This window comes from Cebidichthys violaceus, unplaced genomic scaffold (assembly GCF_023349555.1).
Source record: "Cebidichthys violaceus isolate CVI_PGR_0920_01 unplaced genomic scaffold, fCebVio1.0.p SCAF_6, whole genome shotgun sequence".
Lineage (NCBI taxonomy): Eukaryota > Metazoa > Chordata > Actinopteri > Perciformes > Stichaeidae > Cebidichthys > Cebidichthys violaceus.
Window position 1 is genome coordinate 2,878,796 of NW_027176816.1, and position 24,330 is coordinate 2,903,125.

The window sequence follows — 24,330 nt, forward strand, 5'->3', positions numbered from 1 at the left end:
CTAAATGAAGAATAAGGTGTGAAACTATTCATTTAGAGAGGAGGGAGCTGGAATACAAATATACAAACTCGTTTCTGGGTTTAAGGACTCATTCCTTGTAAACACCGGTTCTCCTGGATCACAGATGTTCTGCTCCGTTAAACTTTATGACACAGACCTCAGAGCTAAAGCAATCTGTTCATGTGAACGAGAAATACTCGAGTTTATTGTATCGTGTCAGTGGGAGCTGGTTTCCACTCAAATTATTCAGAATAATGTGAGCATATATTATCAACGTTATTATATTGTATCAGCTAAAATCAAGTTCCTCTGCATCTTCCCACATCTGTATTTGTGTAGTACAACATCAGCAGCCCTGCAACATCAACTATAAAGTACCTTCATATGAGGCGCACACCCCAGGTTTCATCATTCATACTGCAGACAGTGACGCTAGAAGTATATCGTACACAGGGTTACCTATTCAATCACACATCTGCTGGAGCGTGTTTGTTTTTAAGTTGTTGCCATGCATCTTGTTTTAGAGCCAATGACGTAAAAAAAAAAAAAAAGTCATGTTTTTCTTCTTCTGCAGGGCTGGATAGAGACTGAAGTAAAGGTTGTTACAGCCGGAACTGTTAAACTCGTTATGCTAGACGGTGCAAAGATATTAATGAGACACGGACGTGGACGTTTCAGGCCACGTCTAAGTTCAGGGTATTAAAGTCACTTGTATTAAAGTTTCCTCAAAATCTCAGTCATTGTTCAACCAAATTAGAGCTAAATATCTGTTTTTAAATGTTTCACAGCGTCTCTGACTTTACTCACCAAGGACTTCTGTAATAACTCGTTAACCTTGTTGACTTGCACTATAACGGCCTTGTTCAGTACATGTAAGATCATCAATAAAGGTTTCAGTAATGTAACAAAGTACTGGATTGTTTTCTTTGAAATGTGAGCGAGTAGTGGTCTCACTTTGGTATCACATTCTGATAACGGTAGATTTTATGCTTGTTTTTTCATGAATGAAGTCCCATAAGAGGATCTAATGAGCCTACAAAGACTAAAACCTGCCGGTGGAATTTTTCTCTCAATCTGGCGACCCCAAAAGTTGTTCTTATTAATGGCTTATATTATTATGCATTAGTAAATTAACTATTAACCATGAATGAATCAATTCATTACAATTTACAACCCTTTCTATAATTATGTGACTTATTATAAAGTGGTACTCTGACTTTTTAGCCGCACCGCTACAGATGTCGGTGTTGGCTCCACCATTTTAATCCAACATCTCAACTATTGGATGGATAGTCGTGAAGTTTAGTACAAACATTCACGACAATGTGTCCTGATAACTTTGATGTAAAATGTGTAAAATTGCAATTCAGCCGATTAGAATTGTTCAGTTTAAAGACTCAGTGATTTTAATTTGTCACCTTTTTTTATAATTAACATAAGAGGTTGTGTCACCATTCAAAGGCACTTCATTACATTACATTACATTATAAAAGGTTAAACACATCAGCACTGATTCAGCCTTCAGTTCAGCCGTAGGTCTGTATAACTTTTTATTTAACAGGAAATATCATTGAGATGTCTTTTAAAAGAAGGGAGTAATATGTTCAGTGTGTTCCTGGATCACTGCGGGAAATCTCAACTATTTGATGGATTACCGTGAAATTTGGTTCAGACGTTCAAGGATCTTTATGATTTTTCCTCTAGCGTCACCTTCTGGGAATTTTTTTATTTATTTGTCCATTACTTTGTTTTATGACCAAATTCCAAATGACACACCTAAGCTCTCTAAAACAAATAAAACCCTGCCATTGGTCTGTTTGACGTCTTGTAGTCTAACGCCTTTAGGGTGGGTGCAGTACCACAATTTATCCACCAGACGGCGACATAAACAGCTTTCACATGTAGGGCTGAGGAAGGCAGAGTAAAATGCTCCTCCATGCAAATTAATACCGAAAGCTGTAATCCAGTGACATTTGAGTAGCAATTAGCAAAATGTATATGCTAATTATGATTTTTAAAATCACAAAACAACTAAGGTAAGTCATTATTTGTAGTTATGGCTGTATAATTTTTTTTTCCTCTTCTGCTGGTTGAGAGTGAAAAGATTACTGTTGGGATGTGTAGTCTCACTTTTCATAATACATCGTTTCTGCAGTAGCATGAAGTAGCAGAATTGCTAATGTTGCTCTATGCACGCATGTAGTTTTAGCATGTTTGATGTGTAAATTTAGGTAAATAGTTTATGCTTTCAGCAGAGCTTCGATCCGTTATGTGTGTATGCAGGGTGAATATGTTGCTACATGTTTAGCATGTCCTTATTGATGTTTGTAGCAATGTGGGCAACTGCCCTTTGTGCCAGAGGTTAGCATGCTACGTTAGCTCAAAGCGCCTCTGTCTGAAAACTCAAAATATAGCCAACTTGGCACTTTATAGTAAGGAACCAAACAAATACTGGAGTCTCACTTGAGTTGACAAAGGATTAGCTACTCAGGCAAAACTTTTTTTTTTTTTTTTTTTTATTAAACAATTTATTTAAACGGTAGTAATCTAGGATATTTGGTCTTCTGGTTTAAAAAAAAAAAAAAACATTTATCAGATCCAGTTATAACTTGACATCGGAAAACAAAAAATGAACACATGTTTTTTTTTTTTTTAAATGTAACATGTACATACAGAATGGCAGCTGAAAAGAGAGATTACAGATGTTTACTCAAAAACTAACCAACCCCATTATTTTGAAAAAAAAAGGGTAACAGATAAAAAGTGCTGGGCTTACTCTTCTTAAACAGAGTGGCATGTCTTAACACATCTTCTTTAATCTTTACTATTAAAAGTGTCTCCATTAAGAATTTACATTGCCTGTAATAATCCCACGTCTTGGAATAATAATAAGAGGATTATGTTATTGTTTCGATATAGGAGGCATTCATTGAAAATAGAAAAATGACAAAAATAATTCTGCGTCATAACATTTAGACATTAATGTGCTAAAGATATTCATTACATGAGGTGTAATTTTAAATTTTGTACATTTAAAAACAAACCATGTCAGGGTGACAGTCTTGTAAAAACTATTTCAAAAAGTGTTCAAAAGAGGCACAAATACAGAGTTCAGTAGAGTTCACACTAGACACTGCAGCAACTCTCTATCAAGCAGAGAAGAAGAAAACGATTAAAAAAGAGGAAGGAATGGCGAGAAGTCCTCCAAGTGTCCATGGTTGTCATCTTTGTTGATCAATCTATACATCCTCTTCCTCCTCCTCTTCATCCTCGTAGTATCGGTTTCGTTTGATCAAATCCTCCACCGTCACCTCCTCCTCCTGCTGCTGCTCCACTTCCTCGCTGTCCCAGAACCCCACATCCTGAGATGACCGGCTGGCCACCACCTCACCTTCAGGAGATGAGATGTCTGTCGGTGTCTCCTCCCGTTTCAGAGGCGGCATCTCTTCCTCCAAGACAGCTCCATCTTCTTCTTCCTCCTCCTCCTCCTCCTCCTCCATCCTCTCCTCAGGTTGTTCATCCGGGGTGTCGTCTTCCTCTTTGGTGAGATGATGTTCTGGCATGTTGTCAGTATTCATCTCCCCCTCCTGCTGCTCCTCCTCCTCTTCCTCTCCAGAGCTGGTGTGGACGTCCACGCAGCTGTCCTCAGTGGGTGTCTGGCTGTCTGTGGACTGGCTGCCGTGCTGCAGCTCCATGTTGGAGGGTTCAGGACTGAGCTGCCCGTTGTCCACAGGAGGCGGTGGACTCCGTTTCCTGGCCTCAGGAGAAGGAGCTTGTCCTGCCAGTGTGAAGGGCATGCTGCGCTCCTTCAAGGAGGAGGTCTGGCGCAGGCAGGGCGTCTCTCTGGACTGCTCTGGGGTTGAGGAGAGGGAGTCCTCCTCTGGGGGCCACTTGGCCCGGACGGCCTTACCGGGGGTCCCCTCCTCTACGGTTGTTGTGGCTCCGCTGGGGCCAGTCGTGTCCTGCAGCTCCGTTCGTGGCGGCCAGGAGATTTTCAGCCTGCGGGTCTCGCTGGGTCGGTCGGACTTCTCCGGTGATCCCTGTCCCAGAGCCTCCATAGTGGCCATCAGCACGTTGACTTTGGCCAGCGGGGAGTCCTCCACACTGGGGCTGTCCAGGTCTGAGGCCGGGCTCTGGGTCTTTGGCTTGGTCTGAGTGGTGGACTGTGGGGAGGTCTCAACGCTCTCCCCTTTGCTCTCCCACAGCTCTTTGTGGGGCCGGTGGCCGAAGCCCTCGTCGTAGTTGCCTTTGGCCTTGAAGAGCTGGCAGAAGTGCGGCTTGCAGTACACGTTGTTGTGCAGGGAGGCGTAGTTCAGCAAACTAAAGAATGAAACCAATTAGAAAATATAAACAAGCTAGTTAATCACAGACTTCATTTCAGGCATCTAACCAAAAACCCATTGACTTCGAGATGAGGGACCTGGAAGTAGAAAAATGCCGACTCATTTCTAGACTTTAGGAACCACCTTTGTAGCACCACACACTAAAAAAAACATAAATATATAAATCAATAATTGGGCCATACAACACTGTCTCATGTCTATCTGTTCTTTATATGCATGTACAGCGTTCGACTCATCGCTTTAGGAGAATGAAGCAGCATTTCTGTAACATTGTGAGGTATAACAATCCATGCAGTTAAGACACGTCACTTATTGAAATGGCATCTTGCTGGTTTATTAATAAAAACCAAACTATAAGCTGCTTTAGAGAAAACAGTTATACATGTTGTCATGCTACTGGTTGTTAGTGTTGCTTTAATGGTTGGAGTCACAACATTTTCTTGTTTTGGTTGTATTAATGAATTTTAAATAACGCACTGTGCCTTTACCATGTGAATTAAGTCTCCAAATGCTCTCGTACAGTCTCTTCTTTTTATTCTATTCTTCTTTTAGTTTTAACTACCTCTCATCCCTCTCTTTTACATTCTCTATTCATCTGTAACCCATTGATCAGACAGTGCTTTTTAGCAGCCTGCGGCAACTTATGGTAATTGTATTGATGTATTCAATTGGAGAGAAGCGTTTCGCTTTTGCTTCTACTTTGGATCAACTGTTGTGCTCGGCTGCATGTCGGTAAAGAGAAGTGTGTGAAGAGTTGAAAAAAGTGCCTAAAAAATGTCTGCAACCAGTGAATACCCTCTGAAGTCTACTCCCTCTGTCTCTTTTAGAAACCATCGTTATGTCGGCGTTGTCCTCACCTCAGTTTGGTGTTGCAGTGGGAGCAGCGGAAGCAGGAGCTGTGGTAAACATGCTGATTGGCCACCAGCCTCTCCAGAGGATAGACGGTCTTCAGACACGCCACACAGGTCTCCCTCACAGGCAGACAGAAGCTCTACACACACAAAGAACATGAATTAATTCACCGTAACAAAACACTAATGTGCGTCTTAGGTTGTTTCCTGCGAGGACTCACTTTGGGAGTCTTGGGCTGGGAGGAGTCTCTCTGATTGGAGGATACAGGAGTACCAGTAGCAGAGCCTGTTGGGATCACAACATGACCAGAATGAGAAACAAAAAGGTAGGGATGTGTTCTGAACACTAGATGGAGCCGTTTACATACAAGCAGAGTTCTTGACTTTTACACATAGACTGATATGTTAGACGCTCAGAATCCCAAATAAAGCATTGAATATACTAATTTAGTACTCAAAAATGTTATGTTGTGGATACAGTTATTACAAATAAATAATTAATCTCTGAATAACTCATTGGAACAATTTACTTTAAGCGCTTAAAATGTTGTCTATCCTTTGTCTACACCCAAACATGCCCTCTAATGATGGGCCGACTGCCAAGTTGTAATTAGGGGAGAGAATTCCTATCACCTGGAGTCATGATATGAAGACATGGAAAGTAAATTACCGTTGCTCTCTGGGGTAAAACCTTTCCTGCTGCTTGGTTCAAACTCTGGACTCTGGAAAAAAAGAAAAAAGGATGTGAAGAGAGCAAACACAAACTGTCGCACGTTTGAAAGTGGAACGCTTAACAGATGAACGATGCAGCAAAAACATCCACTCCGTCCGAAATATGAAGTCATTTCTATCCATTTGAAATCCCAAAAATAACTCAAGACTCCTCACCAGGTCCAGAGTGCACGGAGGAACGTTTTCCTTCTGCTTCCCACAGAAACTGTCCAGCTGATCACTCTGACAGAAGCAAGAGAGGACGTTCAGTAAGAAAATATAAAACATTAGACCCACAGTGCTCCTTTATACAAGACAAACTCTCATCCTCGACTCCAGTCCAGAGTTAGTTTGAATGACTGCAATTTGACAACAGAACAAAACAGTCACATTGAAAGCTAGTAGAATGTGTATAGTTGAAGCAGCAATTTCGAGATTCAGTGTTGCACTTGTCAGACACAAGTTAATGCTGATAATGCCATCCAGACCACAGGCGGTGCCCACCCTCCGCTCACCCCTGTCAGCACTGTTGCAATTGTTTTCGCACCGTTAGCGCTCCTTGCACCGTTAGCGCTCCTTGCACCGTTAGCTGCGAGCCGCTGGCTCAGCCGTCGCCATGTTGAGAGCAGTGTGGAGGCACAGGAATGAAATGCATCGTTTTGGAGGATGATTGACACGAGTACTCACAGTTACTGAGGTGGGAGGGACTTCCTGTTTGGAGATGGCAGCTTGGTAGAGGGCCATCCTGTCCCGGAGAGGAGTCGATTCTGCGAGACTTCCATCTGGTACAACAACACACAATCCTGAGAATGTAAAACTGATGCAAAAGATTGATGGTAACGATTAAACTTAAAACCCAGATCATTACACAGAGGAGTGTGTACTTTTTTAGAAAACAAAATTTGAGGTTTTAGAGTAAACTAGAAATACTTTGTGCTGCATTTGGGGTTTTACAAGCTAAAAAATAAGTTTGATGGGATTTTTTTTTTTTTTACAATCCATTAATTTTAGGAAATATTCTGCATCACAAGGCAAATTATTTTCCTATTCAGATATATATTTTTTTCCACCAATCCCAGTTCAGACTGAGTGCTGGTTAGTCTGATTAGTCATGCAGGCTGTGGACGGGAACATGGGGTCAGGAGTCGTGTGCAGTGTGTGGAGGGAAACGGGGGGGCTCCGTCTCACTTCCTGCTCTCTCTGAAGCAGTCTGCTGATCACAGTGGTTCTACAGCGGTCACTTCTGGGAAGGATGTAATCCATCCAGAAGACGGCAGGACAACACGTAGCGTTTTGTAGAGAACATTGTTTTTGTGACCGACAAGTCCAACAATGCTGGATGTGCAGATGGAGGCTTTGCGGACGTGAGAACATTAGGGCAGTAGATGTTTTTGCTTTTAAAAGAAAATACAAATCTATTTGTTTGAACATTTGTTTTTCAAGCAGCTATTATAATATTTATATGCAAACAATGGATCACCAGAGGGTAATCAGTGGACTCCGCTTTTTTCTGCTCATCGTTTTTGATTTTCCGGCCGCTAACTTTACTGTTAAGTATTCATCTCGTTTACATGCAGCTGCTTTCAGCAAAAAAGCCTAAAGAATGACGCTTGTGATGACGTCAATACTCCAAGTTACGTGTGAAATGTACAAGCACAAAAATACCAATGTAGGTACTAAGGAAATATTTCCATTTCAGATAAAACTATCAAAAGTATTTTGATCTATGTACATTTTGAGATATTCAAATGTTTATGAGCAGAGTGTTAAGAAATACATTTAGAAATATTTTGGATCAAAACTTTCTTATTTAGACAAATTTGATGAAATAAGACATTTTAGTATTTTTTTACATTTATGACACAATTTCAATAATTTTGGTTAATTAACCTACATGACCTATAAGCTTATCTCGAACAGATTTGAGGGAAATTACAACTCCAAGAAGTTACAAAAATACAAAAGGTAGACACTGGTGTACAGTTTCTATTGCAGAGTTTAAAGGGTTAAACTATAGTTAACATATAATATGAATGAATGATATTTATCACATTATAAAGTTTACAGAGCAAACGCATTAGCGAAAAGTTGCCTATTTAAACATCCGTCAGAGACTGAGCAACATTATCATTCATTTGGAGAAGCGTTTGTGTTCACATGATGAATGCAAGTCTCTCCTAGCACGGTTTCTCATCTCTACCAACTCCTGAGAATAATATCTGTGTTCACCAGTCACACTCCTTTCATATTAGACATAGTTAATATAAAAATAGAGGATAGGAGATACATATATACATGAACGCCATTAGCAAGTAGCAGTGTAAGCATGGTAGTATCGTTCATAAACAAGTGCCGTTTCTGAGTGTTTTCCACAATTTAGTTTGAAATAATTTTGTTAAAATGATCCAATTTAAAATGTACAGAACAGGCCTGGTGGCCAAGGATTTAATAAGATAAGACCCAAATGAGCCCCAGAGGGGAAATTCAGTTGTAATTGCAGCATAAGGACAGAAATAAGTACAATTAAATTAGAAAAATTGTCAAAATGGAAGCTTAATGGCAGCAGATATGCATGTTGCAACAGCGTACACCAGAAGAACGTGATTACGTAAAGATGCTTAGAGTATTGTGTATTAATGTAAAAATACAAATAGTATAATAAATAAGGAAAGTATTTACTTGAATTGGACATTGAACGAGGTACATGAATCAAAGACAGCCAGAGACGCATGTTGCATATTGTTCCCAATCGCTCTCTCTCTCCCCAATTCATTTTCTTTTCATTACAAATAAAATCCCCAAAACTACCGAAGCAAAAGAAAAAAGGTACCTCCTAGTAACTGGTCCATGTTGGCAGTATTACCGCTGTCTCTTCTGCTCGTTTGCTCTTTGGGCACCTGCAAAAAACACAAAAACAAAAAAACTCATATAGTCAGACGGCAGTAAAACAAAAAGACAAACAACAGCTTCAGAGTGTCCTGCATGACCTCTGCAAACACACACAGCCTGCTGATGCTCACATGTTTCAGCCAGCAGAACAAACGGGCTGGAAGCAACACTGTCCATCAGGAAGATCAAAGTGTAGAAAGAAACACAAGGACAAGAAAGACTCAGAGGCAACGTGTGTGTGTGTGTGTGTGTGTGTGTGTGTGTGTGTGTGTGTGTGTGTGTGTGTGTGTGTGTGTGTGCAGTCCAAACCACTTTAATCCCCTTATGAGCTCAAAGAGACGGAGCCTTAGACAGTCTGTCAACAACCGCCAGCCAGAAAACAAATTAAACTGATCATTTATCGGTCATGGTTTTACAATAAAGTTTCTTCCATTAATAAACCTGAAAATAAAAATCTAAGATAATTTAACCAGGATCTTCTTCTTAAACTTGATTTGGCTCATGAGTGTGCGTCTGCAACAGATTTTGAGGCATGTACTCTTTAGAGAAACAGATAATTCAATTAGAGACTGACCAGCCCCCCCTCCAAAAAAAACAAAAAAGGAGCTTTGATTTGGTGAAGTCACACTCAAGTCTCAACTCTCCAGCAGCAGTCAAATCACTCCCACAAACAGTCATGCCAACATGAGGACACGTACAGATTACACTACAGGTCACATTAGGCTTCTACACTTTTAGCCTTCAGGTCTGTGAGAAACATCGCAGGTCCAGAAACCTGTTCAACAGATTCACCACTACAATGTCTACTAAGATGTAGTTTTCCCTTCTGCGTTTACTACAGATTCAGTGCCAGAGGTGGTAGTACTTTTTACTTAACTAAAAATACCAATTATGCAGAGTATGTGGTCTTACTCTGCACCTCGTTTGTGCGCTTGGTTTAGACATTGATTCTTGTAGATTTTACCTCGTCGTGAAATTAGCTCTTTCATCTTAAAACCACCTCTCTGCAGCAATGTTTTCCACTTCTTTTTATAATAGCCCAGTGATTATGTCTGACTGATGTGGTTTATCAAGCCCAATCTTTTAATGAGCACTGTTTTTCAGTCCTGGATAAAGTTGCTCTTATTAAGACTGGATTCACTCATCTGAAATACATGAAGTACATTTCCACCACTGATCACTGCCAGGTTGTTTTCTGGCCTCAAACACCTGATGAACACTGAGTCCTGACAGGCTCAGAGCGTCGGCAGGCTGCAGCAAGTACAAGTTGGGAAAGATTCCACAACAATAAACTAAGCAGGAGTGAACACTGAAAAACAACAAGTATGTTTCAGACAAGTCGATGCTCATCAAATATTACTGAAAGTATCTGAATCACTGTTGCTCTGGGTTTTAAACTACACCCAAAAAATGAACTAATGTTTTTTTTTTTGTTGGTTTGAGTAATTTAAATTGGATTTATTGACAATATCGAGCATATAAAGCCTTATCCTTTTACAACATCTGCACAATGTTGTCTATATATGTAAAATTACAAAACGTATGCTTAGTTCAAGTCAAAACCATGAGACAAACTAAATACTGAACCAATAACTTAAACCTGCCGTTACTAATTATTGGCCACTTTTAGGGAACCACGAGAAGCTGTAAACACAACATTAATATTGTAGTGGTGAACTTGTTCGCAAACAGTTGCACACCCTGGAGGCTAGCAAATAAACATATGTGTAAAATGCAAAACTATCTATACCTGCAGCGGTGCAAATTTGTTTCCCGTTTATGAAATACTCAGTGAATACGAGTTCCTTCTGGTAAACAGTTCTGCAGTATATACACATGTCTAAGGCTTTTATTGTGAAGGATTGGATCTGGTATATGCTTCCTTTTTCAAATTGAAAGGAATAATAAAGTTGCCGTCTTGGTTCGGACCACGAAGGCTTAATGTTTTTGTACACTATAGTGTGCGTTTTGAATATATACACCGTTCCACACAATGTGATTGGTTGATGTCTTTATTTGCGGTGCGAAAGCTCAAATCAACCATATCTGCTAAATGTTCTACTACGTTCACCAGCTAGCTGCCAACTGTGTCTGTCTGCGATTTGGTGCTGAACTCTTAGTGTACAGGGCATTTTAGCTGTTATTAAGAGTCATGAAAGTTAACCAAAACAGTAAAGTTGTGACGAAATATTAAAACTATTGGCTGAAAAACACGTTGAGGGGAACTGCTGAGTCATATGCTCTGTGGATTAGTCTAGGACACAAACATGTAGTCATTTTATGCATTGTTATATACACATTCTTCTTTTTTAATTTTTTTTAAATAGCAGCTTTAAGTTTTATGATATTTTAAATCTTAAGAGCCCGGCACTTAAATTTTATCAGGTGAGCATGAGGCATCTGAGAGTCTTTGCCAAATCTGAGCGTCTGAGTCAGGAGTGAGTTAAACATACAAGCACGCAGTCCTAAATAATTCATATATATGGTAACACACGCTGACTCTGAGAATTAATTTGTGTTCATTTATGATTCAGAGTGTGTCTGGCCTGTAGAACAGAGTGAGATCACAACAAAAGAAACAGCCGTCATCATAATAATGGATCTATCCCCGAGGGTGGATTATCTCCCAGAAACTGGAGGTGAAGCTTTGTAGGACAGGGGGTGTCTGACTGGTTTGCATGCGTGTGTATGTGTGTGTGTGTGTGTGTGTGTTGAGGGGGGGGGGGGGGGGGGGGGGGGATGTAAACAAGCAGCCGGGCCATGCGAGACCAGGCTGGGTCTCAGGAGGCTGATCAGTGGGCTAGACAAAGAATCTGCCGTTAATCCTGATACTATTAAAGCTCTCTTACAGACTGACTTGCCGTAATAACCCCACCCTGTCCCTGAACCCACCTCACACACACAGTTCACCTAAAACAATAAGATGTTCTTACATTATGCGAAACAAAGACAGAAGAGGAAGGGAACCACATCATGACTTAATATCTTTTGAACAAGGGAATATACCCAAGCCACAATAATATTATTCAAAGTGAACGGACACCGGTCAAAGGAGCCACTGATAAAGTTAGCCCACTAAGAGGCCTTTGAGAGGCCGTTTTCATTACAAGCACTTCTGCAGCCGTGTCGACTGAAAGGCCTCATTCAGCTGCAGAGAAAACATCCTAATCTAACAGAGAAGTCAACAAAAACAGGCAGAAAAAGTAAAAGTAGACGGCGTGTCTCCGGGTAATGAAGCCGGGTGCCTGTTCAGAGGCCAAACAAAGAAAGCAAGAAACCCCATATTGAATGATTTGAATGGAAACACCATAGCTACCTCTCGTGAAGGCGACCGGGTGGGGAAAAAAAGGCCAGAAGGGATGAATATCAGCAGAGAGCCGGGAGGTGAAGCCAGTTCGGAGGGAGAGTACGACTGAATCCAGCAGACTTTTCAACCAGCAGTGACGAGGCACAGACTGAGCAGAGCAGCCACGATCTGGCTTATGACAGGGGAGACGGAGATGGGGAGGAGGGAACATAGACTGGGTGGGAATAGGAAAGGCGACAGGGAGCAGGTGCTCCAAGGGGGGCTGCTCAAAAGGGGTGTGTGGCCGGATGAAGGTGGAGATGATGACGGCGGGGGGGGGGCAAAGTGTGCCATGGTGTTGCAGATGGTTCAGAGGGTGTGTGCAGTTTTTGTTTTTACCGTGTCCCGGTGCCCCAGTCTCAGAATAAAGCGGCTGGCTTTTGGGGTGGAGTCATTTGGGACAGGAGGTGGGGAAGCAGCTGGTGCAGGGGGGTGACAGAGGGAGTAAAGAAGGGAGGGGGAGGATAGGTGGGGCTGAGCCGTGTGTGGGAGGGAGGGGCTGGTTTGCTAGGCAAGCAGGGTGAGGGTCAATTAATTTCAGAGCGCCTCATGCTTCCCCAGCCTGAGGAGGGGAGTGGAGGGGGGGATAGGGAGATACGGGCTTGGTGGTGGTGGTGGTGGTGGGGGGGGGAGTCAAATAATCTACAGCAATGCAACTAATCAACATGATAGCATTCTCACAATGCTGACACGCTAATATTTTAAAGGCTTAATGTGTAGCATGTTAACCATTTTAGTTAAGCATGTTAGCATGCTAACATTTGCTAATTAGCACTACATTCAAATTAAAGCTGAGGCTGAAGGGAATGTCATCAGCTTTGCAAGCATTTGATCATTAAATAAAATTGCGCAAAATGAAAAGTTAAGGGATCACCAAAGTTATTACAACTCATCCTGACGGGAACTTGAATATGTTTCAAATCAATTCTTGGTAATCCATCAAATAGGTGATGAGGCAAGAGGGAGACTTGATCCAGTCATTAGGATTAATTTTTTTGAGGAATATGAATGTCTGTGGAAAATGTTGTGCATTACATCCAGTAGATGTTAAGATATTTCACAGGATAAATTTACCCTGCTGGTGGCGCTAAAAGAAAAGTCAAGGGATCACCAAATTCAGTAGGATTCATCCTCTGGGGAACATGAATCTCTGTGGAAAATGTCATGTCAATGAATCCACCAAATGGTTGATAAGTAATTTTCAACTGGACCAAAGTTGAGGACCAACCAACATTGCTACCCCTACAGCCATGTTAAAAAAAGAAAGAAAACAGGAGATAATGGAGGTCGAGGTTTAGGAGGAGGAGGGAGGGTTGAGAGAGAAAATATGGAGGACATGGACGGAGGGCTGAGGAGCAGAGAAGTGGACAACAAGGATGATTGATGAGGTGGGGAGGGGAAGAGGAGAGCTTTGATGGCCGTAGGGGGAAGACTGTCTGAAGAGGCTCAGAGTGCAGATCAGCTGTCTGCAGTCATGAGCCTGCCAGCCGGCACCATTACATCATCTGCCCTGAGAAGAGGAGCTCAACAAAGAGAAGCCGAAGGCCCGGTCTCAGCTATACAGTGGACACTATTGTAAGAACTAGATCTTGTATTACTGCTTCATGATCTCCCTAAACAATCCCTCTTTTGGTAAGACAACTATGCAACATGCAGTAAAAGACTCCACAAAGAGCTTGTCAATCTCACTTTTTTAAAAGCCCACATGTAGGTGGTCAGTCTTGCGATGAAAGCACATTTTTATTGGTTTCTGACGACATATTTTTGGCACAAACCACTTCTTTGTTGGTCACGGATCTCACGAAACCTCAACAAACTACCTTAGGTTTAAAGTCTGTTGATGTAATTTTCTTCTTCTCAATTCCACACCGTCCTGTTGCTGCAAGTCCTCACAGGAGCACCTAATGTGGATTAATCCGCAGCTGAAAGTAGTCCCCAACAACTGCACTATTTACTCTAGATTGAGGAAAAGTTTTAGAGGAATATTTTTTACATTTTTGGAAATGCACTTAAAATAGATGAGAAGGTGGATATCTCTCTTAAAGCTGTACAGTAATGTGATGCTGTACAGCAGCCAGTTAGCTTAGCATAAAGACTGGAAACAGCTGGCCTGGCTGACCAGTACATAACTCCCAGTAAAACCACCAAAACATGTTATTTTTACACTATGGTGTTAGTGAGGGTTAAACAAAACTAGATACAATTTGGTTATTAGTGAGCTTTAGGTGGTTTTGTGTTGGAGGCTAGCCTGTTTCCAGTCTTTGTGCTAAGATAAATTAACTAGCAGAATTAGAACTAGCATTCTACACCTCGTAATACAGCGGGTTTGGGTGCCTCATTCAAAACTGGGTGACCCCAGCGGACACATCGATTTCAGCAGCATTTAAAAGACGATTTGTTCTTATAATACCAGACAACGTTTAACCATAAAGATTAAATAATGCTCAATTTTGACTGTTTTCTTACTTTTAAACTTGTCAACCAGTCCAAGTCAGGGAAATTAGGATCATCCTTAGGACAAACACATTGTTGGTTTTGGTCTTTTTGTGGGATTTGTTTAAAAAAACAACAACAAAAAAACCAACAAAAAAAAAAAAAAAACAGTAACACCGTCCTGATCCCCAAAAATGATCCACACGTGAATGGTAATGGGTTTGTTTGGCAGACTTATCTGGAAAAAACAAGCTCAAACGTGTGAGCAGGAACATGTTTGTAGGGCAAACTTATCTGGAAAGAAACAACATTTTTTTTACAGGAATGGACGAGCAGAAATTCTTTAGAGGAGTGTCTGTTTGCCTGAGGGAGTTAGCTCTGAGTTACAGGAGGTGCCGTCGCCTCACTCAACTTCTCCAATGAAGCTGCTCACATCTCACAGCATCCAGTCAGGCTGCATAAAGTGCAACGTTTTTTGCTAAAAAGATTACAAGAGCAGCGAAAGTGAGCCAAAACAATAAAGTTGCACTAAAAACAATGAGCCAATAGACACAAAATGCTTTGTGGAGCTGAAGGGAACTGCGTATTTGAGTGATTCATTTTTGTGGGTTTGTCACTACAAGTGATCAAGTCATGTGATCCATTATTGATATAAAAATCTTGACCATAGCAACTTTAATTTCTGTGGCGCCATATTTTCTAATGAATCATGTACAGTATAGAGCAGAACGTATCGCAAAAAGTAAGTGGTTAATTTCAAACTCACTGAATACAGAAACACCAGTCTGCTTCTTAACGCCTCATAATGTTCTCTTCCTGTTGTAAATGGGCGCTCTGTGTTGAGGAAACACAACGTGGTCGTTGTTAACATGTCACACCTCGAGTATGAGCACTTTACATTTTACACGCCTCAAGTGAATGCATGACTGGACGTTAGAAGATTTTTATGCTCCGCAAATAACAATTAGCTGCCCCGGGGTGCATGCAGCTTCGGTCATCGATGCTTGCCGACAGGATGTGCAAGTCAGCTGAGTGCGTGTGTGTTTTGAGATAAGGGTTGGTGAAGTGAAGCTGCACCATGTGACTAGCAGCATGAAAATACTGGAGGGATCTGACCTCTTTGAGAACAAGCATATTGTTTTACTTAACCTGAAACCAATCACAATGTTTTCTGTTTGAGATGAAACTAAAGAAAATGTCAGACTCTTACTTTACACCTCCCTAGGCGTTTAACAGAAGTCCAACGCTTGAAATGGAGAAACCAAACGCGATGATCGATTCCGTTTACATGACGGTAAAAAAGGACAATCTGCTGGTCACCATTAGTGAAAATAAAAGACTCACCTTGTCGGTCAGGTTCTCTCCCTTCTCAAACATCAACTTGAGGCTGTTGAGGGGGACACTGGGCTTCTCAGAGTCGGATAATTCAGCTGCTGTTGCTCCCTCCTGCCCTTCTGAATCTCTGCTGGTCTTCTCCATGTTGGTCAGATCCTCGTGTTGAGCAGAACGCAGCTGGCTGGTGCTCGTCTCACTGGTCTCCGGCTCAGTATCCTGGTCCTGTGACAGTGTGATGGTTTTAGAGGTGTCTGGCTGGTTCTCAATCTGTGATGTGGGTGCAGGTTTGGGGCCTGTTGGTTGGCTGATGTGGCTCTGAGGGTCAGCGGGGATGCAGGCTTGAAGTTGGGGTCTGTGGCTGGTTGGCTTCTGCTGCTGTTGTTCCCAGCGTTTCTTTAAAACACTCAGATTCCCACTGCGCAGTGTGGAGGGAAGAGGTTCTGCAACCTGCAGAGAAAAAGGAGAAATAAGAATAAGCACTTCACACTTAGTGATTAACACTAAGATACTTTGACATCCCCAGTCTGTGGTTATCAGCTCCAAACACATTGGTTCCTACTTGCCGGTCACGGCAATTTTAAGCAAACAAGAGAAAATATTGGGTTTGTTGACCACTTCAAGCAGGAGCGAGTAAGTCAGGTGGAAGGACGGTGCATGTAAGACTGGAACAAATTATTTTCATTCTCAATTAATCTGGTCAGTGTTTGTCGATTAAATGTCAGAAAAACATCCCCCACAATATTCTGGAAAAACAAGTAGTAATCAGTCCAAAGATATTTAGTTACAATTTCAAAGATCTCGTTTGTATTTTAAGGCATCTGTGGCGATAAGCGGTAATTGCATTTTATCTCATTTCCCCAACTGTGTGCTGCTTGCATTTTTCCCTAGAAATGTCCCCACAGACAGTTGGTAATAATGAAAATGCAAGTGCTTTCGTCATAGCCTCAATCACCATTGTGTAACTTTATTCAGTGATACATACTGACTTAACAGACTTTTCTTTAAAATGGAAATCTTTGAGCTTACTTACAAACTATCACACATAAGCAAAAGCATAACACTTTCACATTTGAGAAGCTGGAGCCAAGAAATGTTTGACATTTGTTTTTGAAAAATACCAAATATTTTTTTGCCAATAATAAAAAAGGGAACAAAGTTAAACTAATAATGTAATAATGTGAGCACCAACTCAACAGGTTGTAGATCTTTAGGCCTTTGACTACATTGTCACCAACACAACATAAGTTAGATTAATTTAAGCATAAAAGTTGATCATTTGTCTGTAATATATCCAAAAAGTGAAAAATGTCAAAATCCACAAAATCCAAGATAGATTCCGTTAACTTTCACATTTAGTAAAGTAGTTTGCTTAATCGATTAGTCTGATGTCCTCTCGTGCAGATGTGCAGTATAGGAGCATTTAACAATGACTTTAGATGCATGAGTATTTAAACAGAGTAGTGGGAAGGCAGAAGATAAACTGCCAGCAACACAAACAGCACACACACACACCAACTCTTTCAACAGGATGACTCACTATTTCTATTAAAGCTTTGGCAGAGAACACACTCTTTTAGTTTGTGCAATGAATTCCATCAATGTTGGAGTGACACCACCTGGTCCTCAGACTGCTGAATGAAGCTAAAAACACCAACTATAACACTGTCTCCCCACCCACCCACCCACCCACACACACACCCACACACACACACACACACACACACACACACACACACACACACAAGCAAACACTTTCAGCTATGAAAGACAGAAGGAAGCAGACAGACAAAGAGCTGCTCAGCATGCAAGTCTCTAAACCTGAAACTGGAGGATACAGAACAAAAAGCTGGAAAAACCCACCAAAGTAAAGTAGGGAGTTAAAAACCTGAGAGAGACGCTGAAGACCCGGCTGTCCAGTTGGCGTTGTGCGTTTGAAATGTATGCGTGTGTGGAGTGTGTCTGCTGGCCGGCTACAAGCTGTCCCAGATGTGAATGCCTTGAGAAGTGATCAGAGCAGCATGAAGTAACTAGCCCACCCCCCTCCTACAGAGGGAAGGAAGGAGGGAAGGAAACAGCGAGGGAGTGGACTGAGTGAGGGAGTTAGGGGCGGGGAGGGAGAGAAAATCAGAAACAGAGACAGTCAGTGAGGGAAAATAAGTCCAGGAAATGAGAAGGTAAAAGGAGAGAGCATGCTGGAAAAAAAAAGAAAACCTTCCACAAAGAACTGCAGAGAGACGAAACCTGGATAAATAATAATGTTCTGATAAGCCTTCTTAGCACCTCTATCTGATGTTTATTTTAGGGATTGGATTTGACAGTAACACCTCTGACTACCTTTCCCATCTCTACTCCCTTTACTTTTTCTATGGTGAGGAACGTGGGAAAAATGCTACAGAACACTTATTTCAGAAACCGAGTTCAAAAATAAACATGGCAAAATTACGATCACAAAAGTTTTGCATTAAAAATAACTGAGAGGTAACCAGCAACACAAGAAGACTGTAAATTTGCATGTTATCATGTAAATATTTGCTAGTACTTAAGATAAAGTACAGCTGAGGCACCAAATTGAGATTTTGACCTGATGGTGGCAGCAGAGGAAAAGTAATGTGATCAAAAAAGTCCTTAGGATTCATCCTGAGGGGAAAATGAATGTCAGAACCAAATTTCATGGCAATACATTCGGTAGTTGTTGAGAGATTTGACTCAAAACCACCAACGTAAACCTCATGGTGGCGCTGAAGGAAAACTCAGTGGAGTTTTAAATGTCCTTTAACCGAAATAAAGCAATTAAAAAATAAAAAAAAAATGTTGATGTTGCAGAGAGGAAAAAGCAAAATGCATAGCTGAGATTGTAGAGAAGCACTCTGACCCTGCACACCCTTCCTGCTGTGCTCCACAGTGACAGCATCCAACAAGCCTTCCCACACAGATCAGGTGGGACGAAGGCGTCTTGTGACCACCGCTGCATGACAGCAGATGCCAATAGGCCTCACCTACTTTTGCCGCTGGTGTATGTGGAGACGCTGAACAACCGATGTCTCAGTTTAAGATTAATGTCTCTAAATGAAAAAGTATTTTCTAGCCTTAAATTGCAGGGAGGGAGCCGTGTTGGAAAGTAACAAAGTAGATTTACTCAAGTATTGTACTTTGAGTACTTCCATTTCAGCTACTGTATACTTTTACTTCATTACAGTTCAGAGGGACACATATTGTACTTTTTACTCTACTACAACTATCTAAAAGCTATAGTTAGCTACTTTGATTTTACATACAAAACTCCTGATCTATAAAATATGATGCATTCTTATTAAATTACAGGCGCTGCATGGCCACTCAAGTGTGTTATGGCTGGTTTGATGTTCTGAGGTTGGACAGAGATTACAAATCTCCATGCACTAATAAAAAGGATTAAGTTTCAGCTTGTCTTGAAAAACACTAACAGAAGAGTGAGGACGTTAACTCAAGGCTCGTCTGTGCATGCCCACACAGTCCTGAGAAGGAAAACAAAATAACTGATAAAAAATGTAAAACACCGTTGCGGGTGCATGGACCCACAGGTGTGCAAGGTCTTTGAACTAACGGCTCATAAAGTTGCTCAAACTAAGTCCAGCATGGGAATCGCTGTTACAGTCTGATTTACCTTTTAAAACACTGTGGTAAAAGAAATAAAATATGCGCTCTTGGAACACAAGGCATAAAGTCCCTTTTTCTTTGTGCAGTTTTGTTATCTGTGTTTTTATGCAGGTGCTTGTATCAACATCGGTGTTTTTATGCAGGTGCTTGTATCAACATTTTACGCTACCTTTTGTGCCAGGACCGCTTGTAAATGAGACTTGAAATCTCAAATTTGATTATCCTGGCTAAATAAAACAAAACAGTTGCCCACTTTTTCCCCACTCACTGTTAGAGGAAGTGTAAGAGGCCATAGCCACATCTAAAAAGGGCCTGTTCTACTTTTTTGCCAGTGTACAGAGATGGCACTACTACTCATTTTGGCTACCTGATATTACTTCTTGAAAAGCCTGAATTCAAGAGAATTCAGAAGTTCACAATGACATAATTTTCCTCTCGTGCCCTCTTGGTAAATAAGACTAATTTTCCCCAAAACCTGCATGGACTCCGGATTTAGGGCTTTAACCAGCTACGTCAAAAGAATCAATAACAAAAATACACAATGCCAGAAAATCTGTAGTCGTACCCACACCAGTGAAATTCCATGTTTCTAGATACTCAATGCAATACTAAAGTAAACCACTAAACAACGCTTTGAGCTAGTTTCAGGAAGTTAAACGGGTCATAATTCTCTCTCTAATATTTGTATTGCTATGAAAACATCTCCTTCAAACAACTACCTTTATTCAAGTTTCTCGCTAAAAACTAAATTTGAACACAACAATATTATAATTTACCTTCGTCCAATATTTATTTTAACTGAATTAAGATTAAACATAATGAAACTCAATGCAACTTTTACGTGAGTGAAGTATCTGAACACTTCTTCCACTACTGTGAAGGAGTGAATCCTGACATATTTCACATTGAATAAGTTACCTACCGCTTTCTTCTTCTCTGTGTTTCCCTCCTCTGCTGCCAACTGGTACCTGAGGAAGAGGAAGTTGGGAGTGAACGAGAGAACATTTATGGTGATCCCGTCATCACAAACTGCTGGTCCAAACACCCAGGAATCTAATATGAAATATCTCTGCTCCTCTCAAAAAACATTAGATGATTTCATGCGTTACAAAATGGGAAATAGTCGGCCCACATCACAGGAAGTCACTTTTAACTTCCTGTGCCACCTCACAGGAAGTGACAAGTAGATTTAATGTTTTGTTTCACCTCTGCTTCTAATGTAAAGACAGGCAATCAAGACTCGGTTGTCTTACACAGTCTTCTCAAATTGTTTAGTTTGAGAAGTATCAAGAGATCAGAAAATCTGTATTTCACAAGACAGGAGCAAAGATGTTTTTCCTTTCATTGTGTGACTCCAGGACCACAAAACAGTTTGTTAAATATAAGTGTATTTTAAGAATATGTCAGTATGTTGCAAGTTTATCTATTCTTAAAATGTGGATGCACGACAAAAAAGAAAACTAAATTGGACCATCTCTTATACAGTTGATGGAACAAAAAAAATATTGTAAACTGTTCATATTTTGCCTTCAAACAGAGCAGTACCATCTCCTAGTGGTCAGATGGAGTAAGTGCAGTGAGGAAACATCCTACCATGCAACCGCCTTCTCAATCCACAAATGAGGAACTTGATATGTGTAACAAGTAAAAGAGGAGAGCCCTGAATGTTGGACTTACAGTCATCTAAAAGTCTGATACCCAAAAATGACACAATTGGAGTAACTGGTTAAAGCTGATGTGTGATTTATTACAGAAAAGAGGAAACTGAAAACAGCTGAGTGGCGAGAAAGTGTAGACAAGAAGACCCTTGACCTCATTTCTGAAGTGAGAGATACAAATTTTTTTTTAAAAAAAGTCTTATCTGCTGAGTGGCTGCTGGTGAATTATTAATTACATCTGCGGTCGAAGCCGGAGGGGAAGAGTGAGCGAAGGTTAGACTTACTTGGAGAAGCGTTCTGCAATGGCGTTGTTTTTCCCCCGGGTAGAGACGATGGACATCTCCTTGGCGGTGACCCTCAGAGACTGGGACGCCCACTGTCTGCGGCTGAATGGAGCGGCGGAGGCCATCTTTGCTAAACTTCTGAGCAATCAATTTGTCTTGTCAGCTTTCCAGGAACACGCGTCGTAACTCTGAGAGGACACAAAAAGGAGCTTACTGAGCCGGATGAAAATGAGGCAAACAATCACAATATTTAGTACTGCTGTTAAACTCTTGATCATAGATCCTTCTCTGCAGTTTTGCACCTCTAAAACTCAAGAGTTGAAGTTGAAAGGAACACCCTTCCTGTACATTTAAATTTTGATGACTTCCCTTCTCACGCTGCTAGATAAATGTCATACTTGCCCCTCATCTTCACACATGTGCGTATAGTTAAAGCTCATTAGATCAGCTCAGACGGGCCTGGCTTTTACATCATTACAAAACCTCACCCAGAGATCAATATAGTGTTGCCAGACTCCACATTTGACTGTTTGTCACCGTCACTGCAGCATGGACCGGCCCCAGTGTTTGAGTCAGAAAGTCAATAGAGCGCGTCACACAGCCATTGACCATCTGTTCCCTGTGTGACTGTGCTTCAACTGAGCCTTGAGGGCAACTACCAGCAGACAAGACAACTGATACGCCTGCATCTCTCACTCTCACACTCACACACACACACACACACACACACACACACACACACACACACACACACACACACACACACACACACACACACACACACACACACACACACACACACACACACACACCTTCACAGCCTCAAGGCTGAGGGCAAGCAGACACGCAGCAGCACTGTCAGCTTACAATAAATAACTGTCATCCGTGAGTTATACATGCTCCGGATGAATTAAACAATGAGGTCGATGGCAGAGCCTCCAGGGTCTCTATACCTCACCCAGCAGGTGGACTATTGTGGGATGTCGTGGCTCGTTAATTCTTACAGCACTGTCTGCTTCATGTTAAATATTGCACCACCATCAGAGCTCCTCAGTAAGGGTTGCTTGCCATTTTGAGAAATTGGCAACATAAAAAGTGATTGCCACTGATGGCAGAATGTACAAAAATATAGACAGCAAACAAGCACCCCAGAATACATACATTGTAACATTTGTTGCATTAGTGAGATTGCAATATTGCTTTCAAAGTCAGTTCTGGAACCAGACAACCCTGCAAATTAAGTTGTATAAGAACATTTCTAATAACCCATCAAAATCAAACAAATGTGAAATTATTTTTAACTAACAAAAGAACCAGATGAACCTGAACGAAAAAAGATCATTTGTGAAGCCTTGGCAGGCTGAGTATCCCGGCATCTTTGAGCTGGATGGAAAAGTTATACTTTTACCAGCCTGGCACCATTTTTAAAAGAGCCCCGGCCACTGGAACTGTTAAAACATTTACAACTGATAAGGTGATGTTGTATTCAAAACATCAGACTAAAAGTTTTCCAATTTTGTCTGAACAGACGAACCCAAAGACATTTTATTTTACATTTTTCATGTGAGAAGCCAAAACCTTCAAATGTTTGGTAGTCTTGCTTTAAAAATGGCTTCAATAATTCATCAAATATCACACACACACACACACACACACACACTGTAGGATGTTGCCCAATTAGGACTTGTTGCTTCATTTACTCCAATCAAGTCTCTTATCTGATGATTCAGAAGCTTATTTTCAATTAATTCATTTAATCTGTTTCTTTTTAGAGAATAGTGGAAACACCCAGAGCCCAATTTGAGGTCTTCAAATGTCTCGTTTTGTTTGACAAAGACAATAAGTTTAGAATCACAGATAGGCAGCACATCCTCACATTTGAAAGGAAACAGCGTTCGTTCATTTAGCTTCATAACTGACTTAAAACAAATCAATTCCCAACTGTTTCTATCCAACTGTTGATCAACTAACGTATTATATGACTGATCGTTTCAGCTCTAACAAACTTTCCATGTACTAGAGTCATCTCAAACTCACATCATCGACACGCCCAGGATCACAAATTATCTGCTACCAGGTCAAACACTAAATGAACGAGGACAGTGACTCTGTCCAGACAGAAGTCCCCTCTGTCACAAGGTTTGGATTACAAAGAAAGCAGCATGTAAAACAGACGCATGCAAACTTTTAAAGTCATCTGTCAAAGGCAACAAAAAGGACCACAGCATCAGCAACTATTAACCCCAATGTTAAAAGACGAGGACAAGTGCTTCATGTTTATATTAATAAAAATGAAAAGAATTCATGGATGTTTGATTTCAAGCTTCAGAGAAACACGGTTAAATAAAAAACTAGCTTAACTTCACTGGTTTCCTCTTCACCAAGTCAAAAAGAAGAAGGCAACATTTAAAAAGCGCCTACCTGTGTGACTATCACAGCTGTTCTACTCCCTGACGTGGGTTTCAGATGTCAGCTACTTGTCTCTCTCCTTCTCGTTTTTACTCCTCAGCTGCTGCCACCGGTGCTTTTGAGTAGACAGGGAATAAGGAGGCGTTCCCAACACTCCCATTTAACTCTCACCAGCCTATTCAATAATGAAGCAGCACTAACCTCCACCTGGCAGGTACGAGCTCTCTCCCTCCTCGTCCAATCAGCAGCGCTCAGTGTGAGCGGCCTGGAGGTATGTGAGACGAGCAGCCAACATGGCAGACAAGCAGCAGGGAGGAGGAGGGGGGAGGAGGACTGAGAGGGAGGGGGGATCCCACACTGGATTCCTGGAAATTGAGTGAATTACAGAGACTCACTGCCTACTTTCTCACAAGGTCAAGACTTCAGAGGATGTGA

General features: G+C 41.3%; 1 protein-coding gene across 2 annotated transcripts; it reads right to left on the reverse strand.

Moving 5' to 3' along the window:
- Positions 1-2,249: 2,249 nt before the first annotated feature.
- lima1a (LIM domain and actin binding 1a) lies at positions 2,250-24,181 on the reverse strand. 2 transcript variants are annotated; one of them, XM_068733011.1, is made up of 11 exons: positions 24,097-24,181; positions 21,487-21,674; positions 20,467-20,512; positions 15,918-16,355; positions 8,736-8,802; positions 6,593-6,687; positions 6,083-6,148; positions 5,865-5,916; positions 5,416-5,480; positions 5,201-5,334; positions 2,250-4,320 (listed from the first exon to the last, which is right to left on the reverse strand). In XM_068733011.1, exons 2-11 carry the CDS (start codon positions 21,609-21,611, stop codon positions 3,240-3,242), a joined length of 2,169 nt encoding a protein of 722 aa, XP_068589112.1. In that variant the 5' UTR covers positions 21,612-21,674; positions 24,097-24,181; the 3' UTR covers positions 2,250-3,239. The 2 variants fall into 2 exon arrangements, with proteins under 2 accessions (XP_068589112.1, XP_068589111.1); XM_068733010.1 differs by having other exon boundaries at positions 23,908-24,141.
- Positions 24,182-24,330: the final 149 nt, after the last annotated feature.

Excerpts from the sequence above, each read along its gene's own strand:
- lima1a (XM_068733011.1), bottom strand. The coding sequence starts at position 21,611 with ATGGCCTCCGCCGCTCCATTCAGCCGCAGACAGTGGGCGTCCCAGTCT. Across the intron at positions 6,688-8,735 it reads CATGGACCAGTTACTAGGAG|ATGGAAGTCTCGCAGAATCG; the intron begins GTACCTTTTTTC and ends TTGTTGTACCAG. Across the intron at positions 5,335-5,415 it reads CCCAGCCCAAGACTCCCAAA|AGCTTCTGTCTGCCTGTGAG; the intron begins GTGAGTCCTCGC and ends TTGTGTGTGTAG.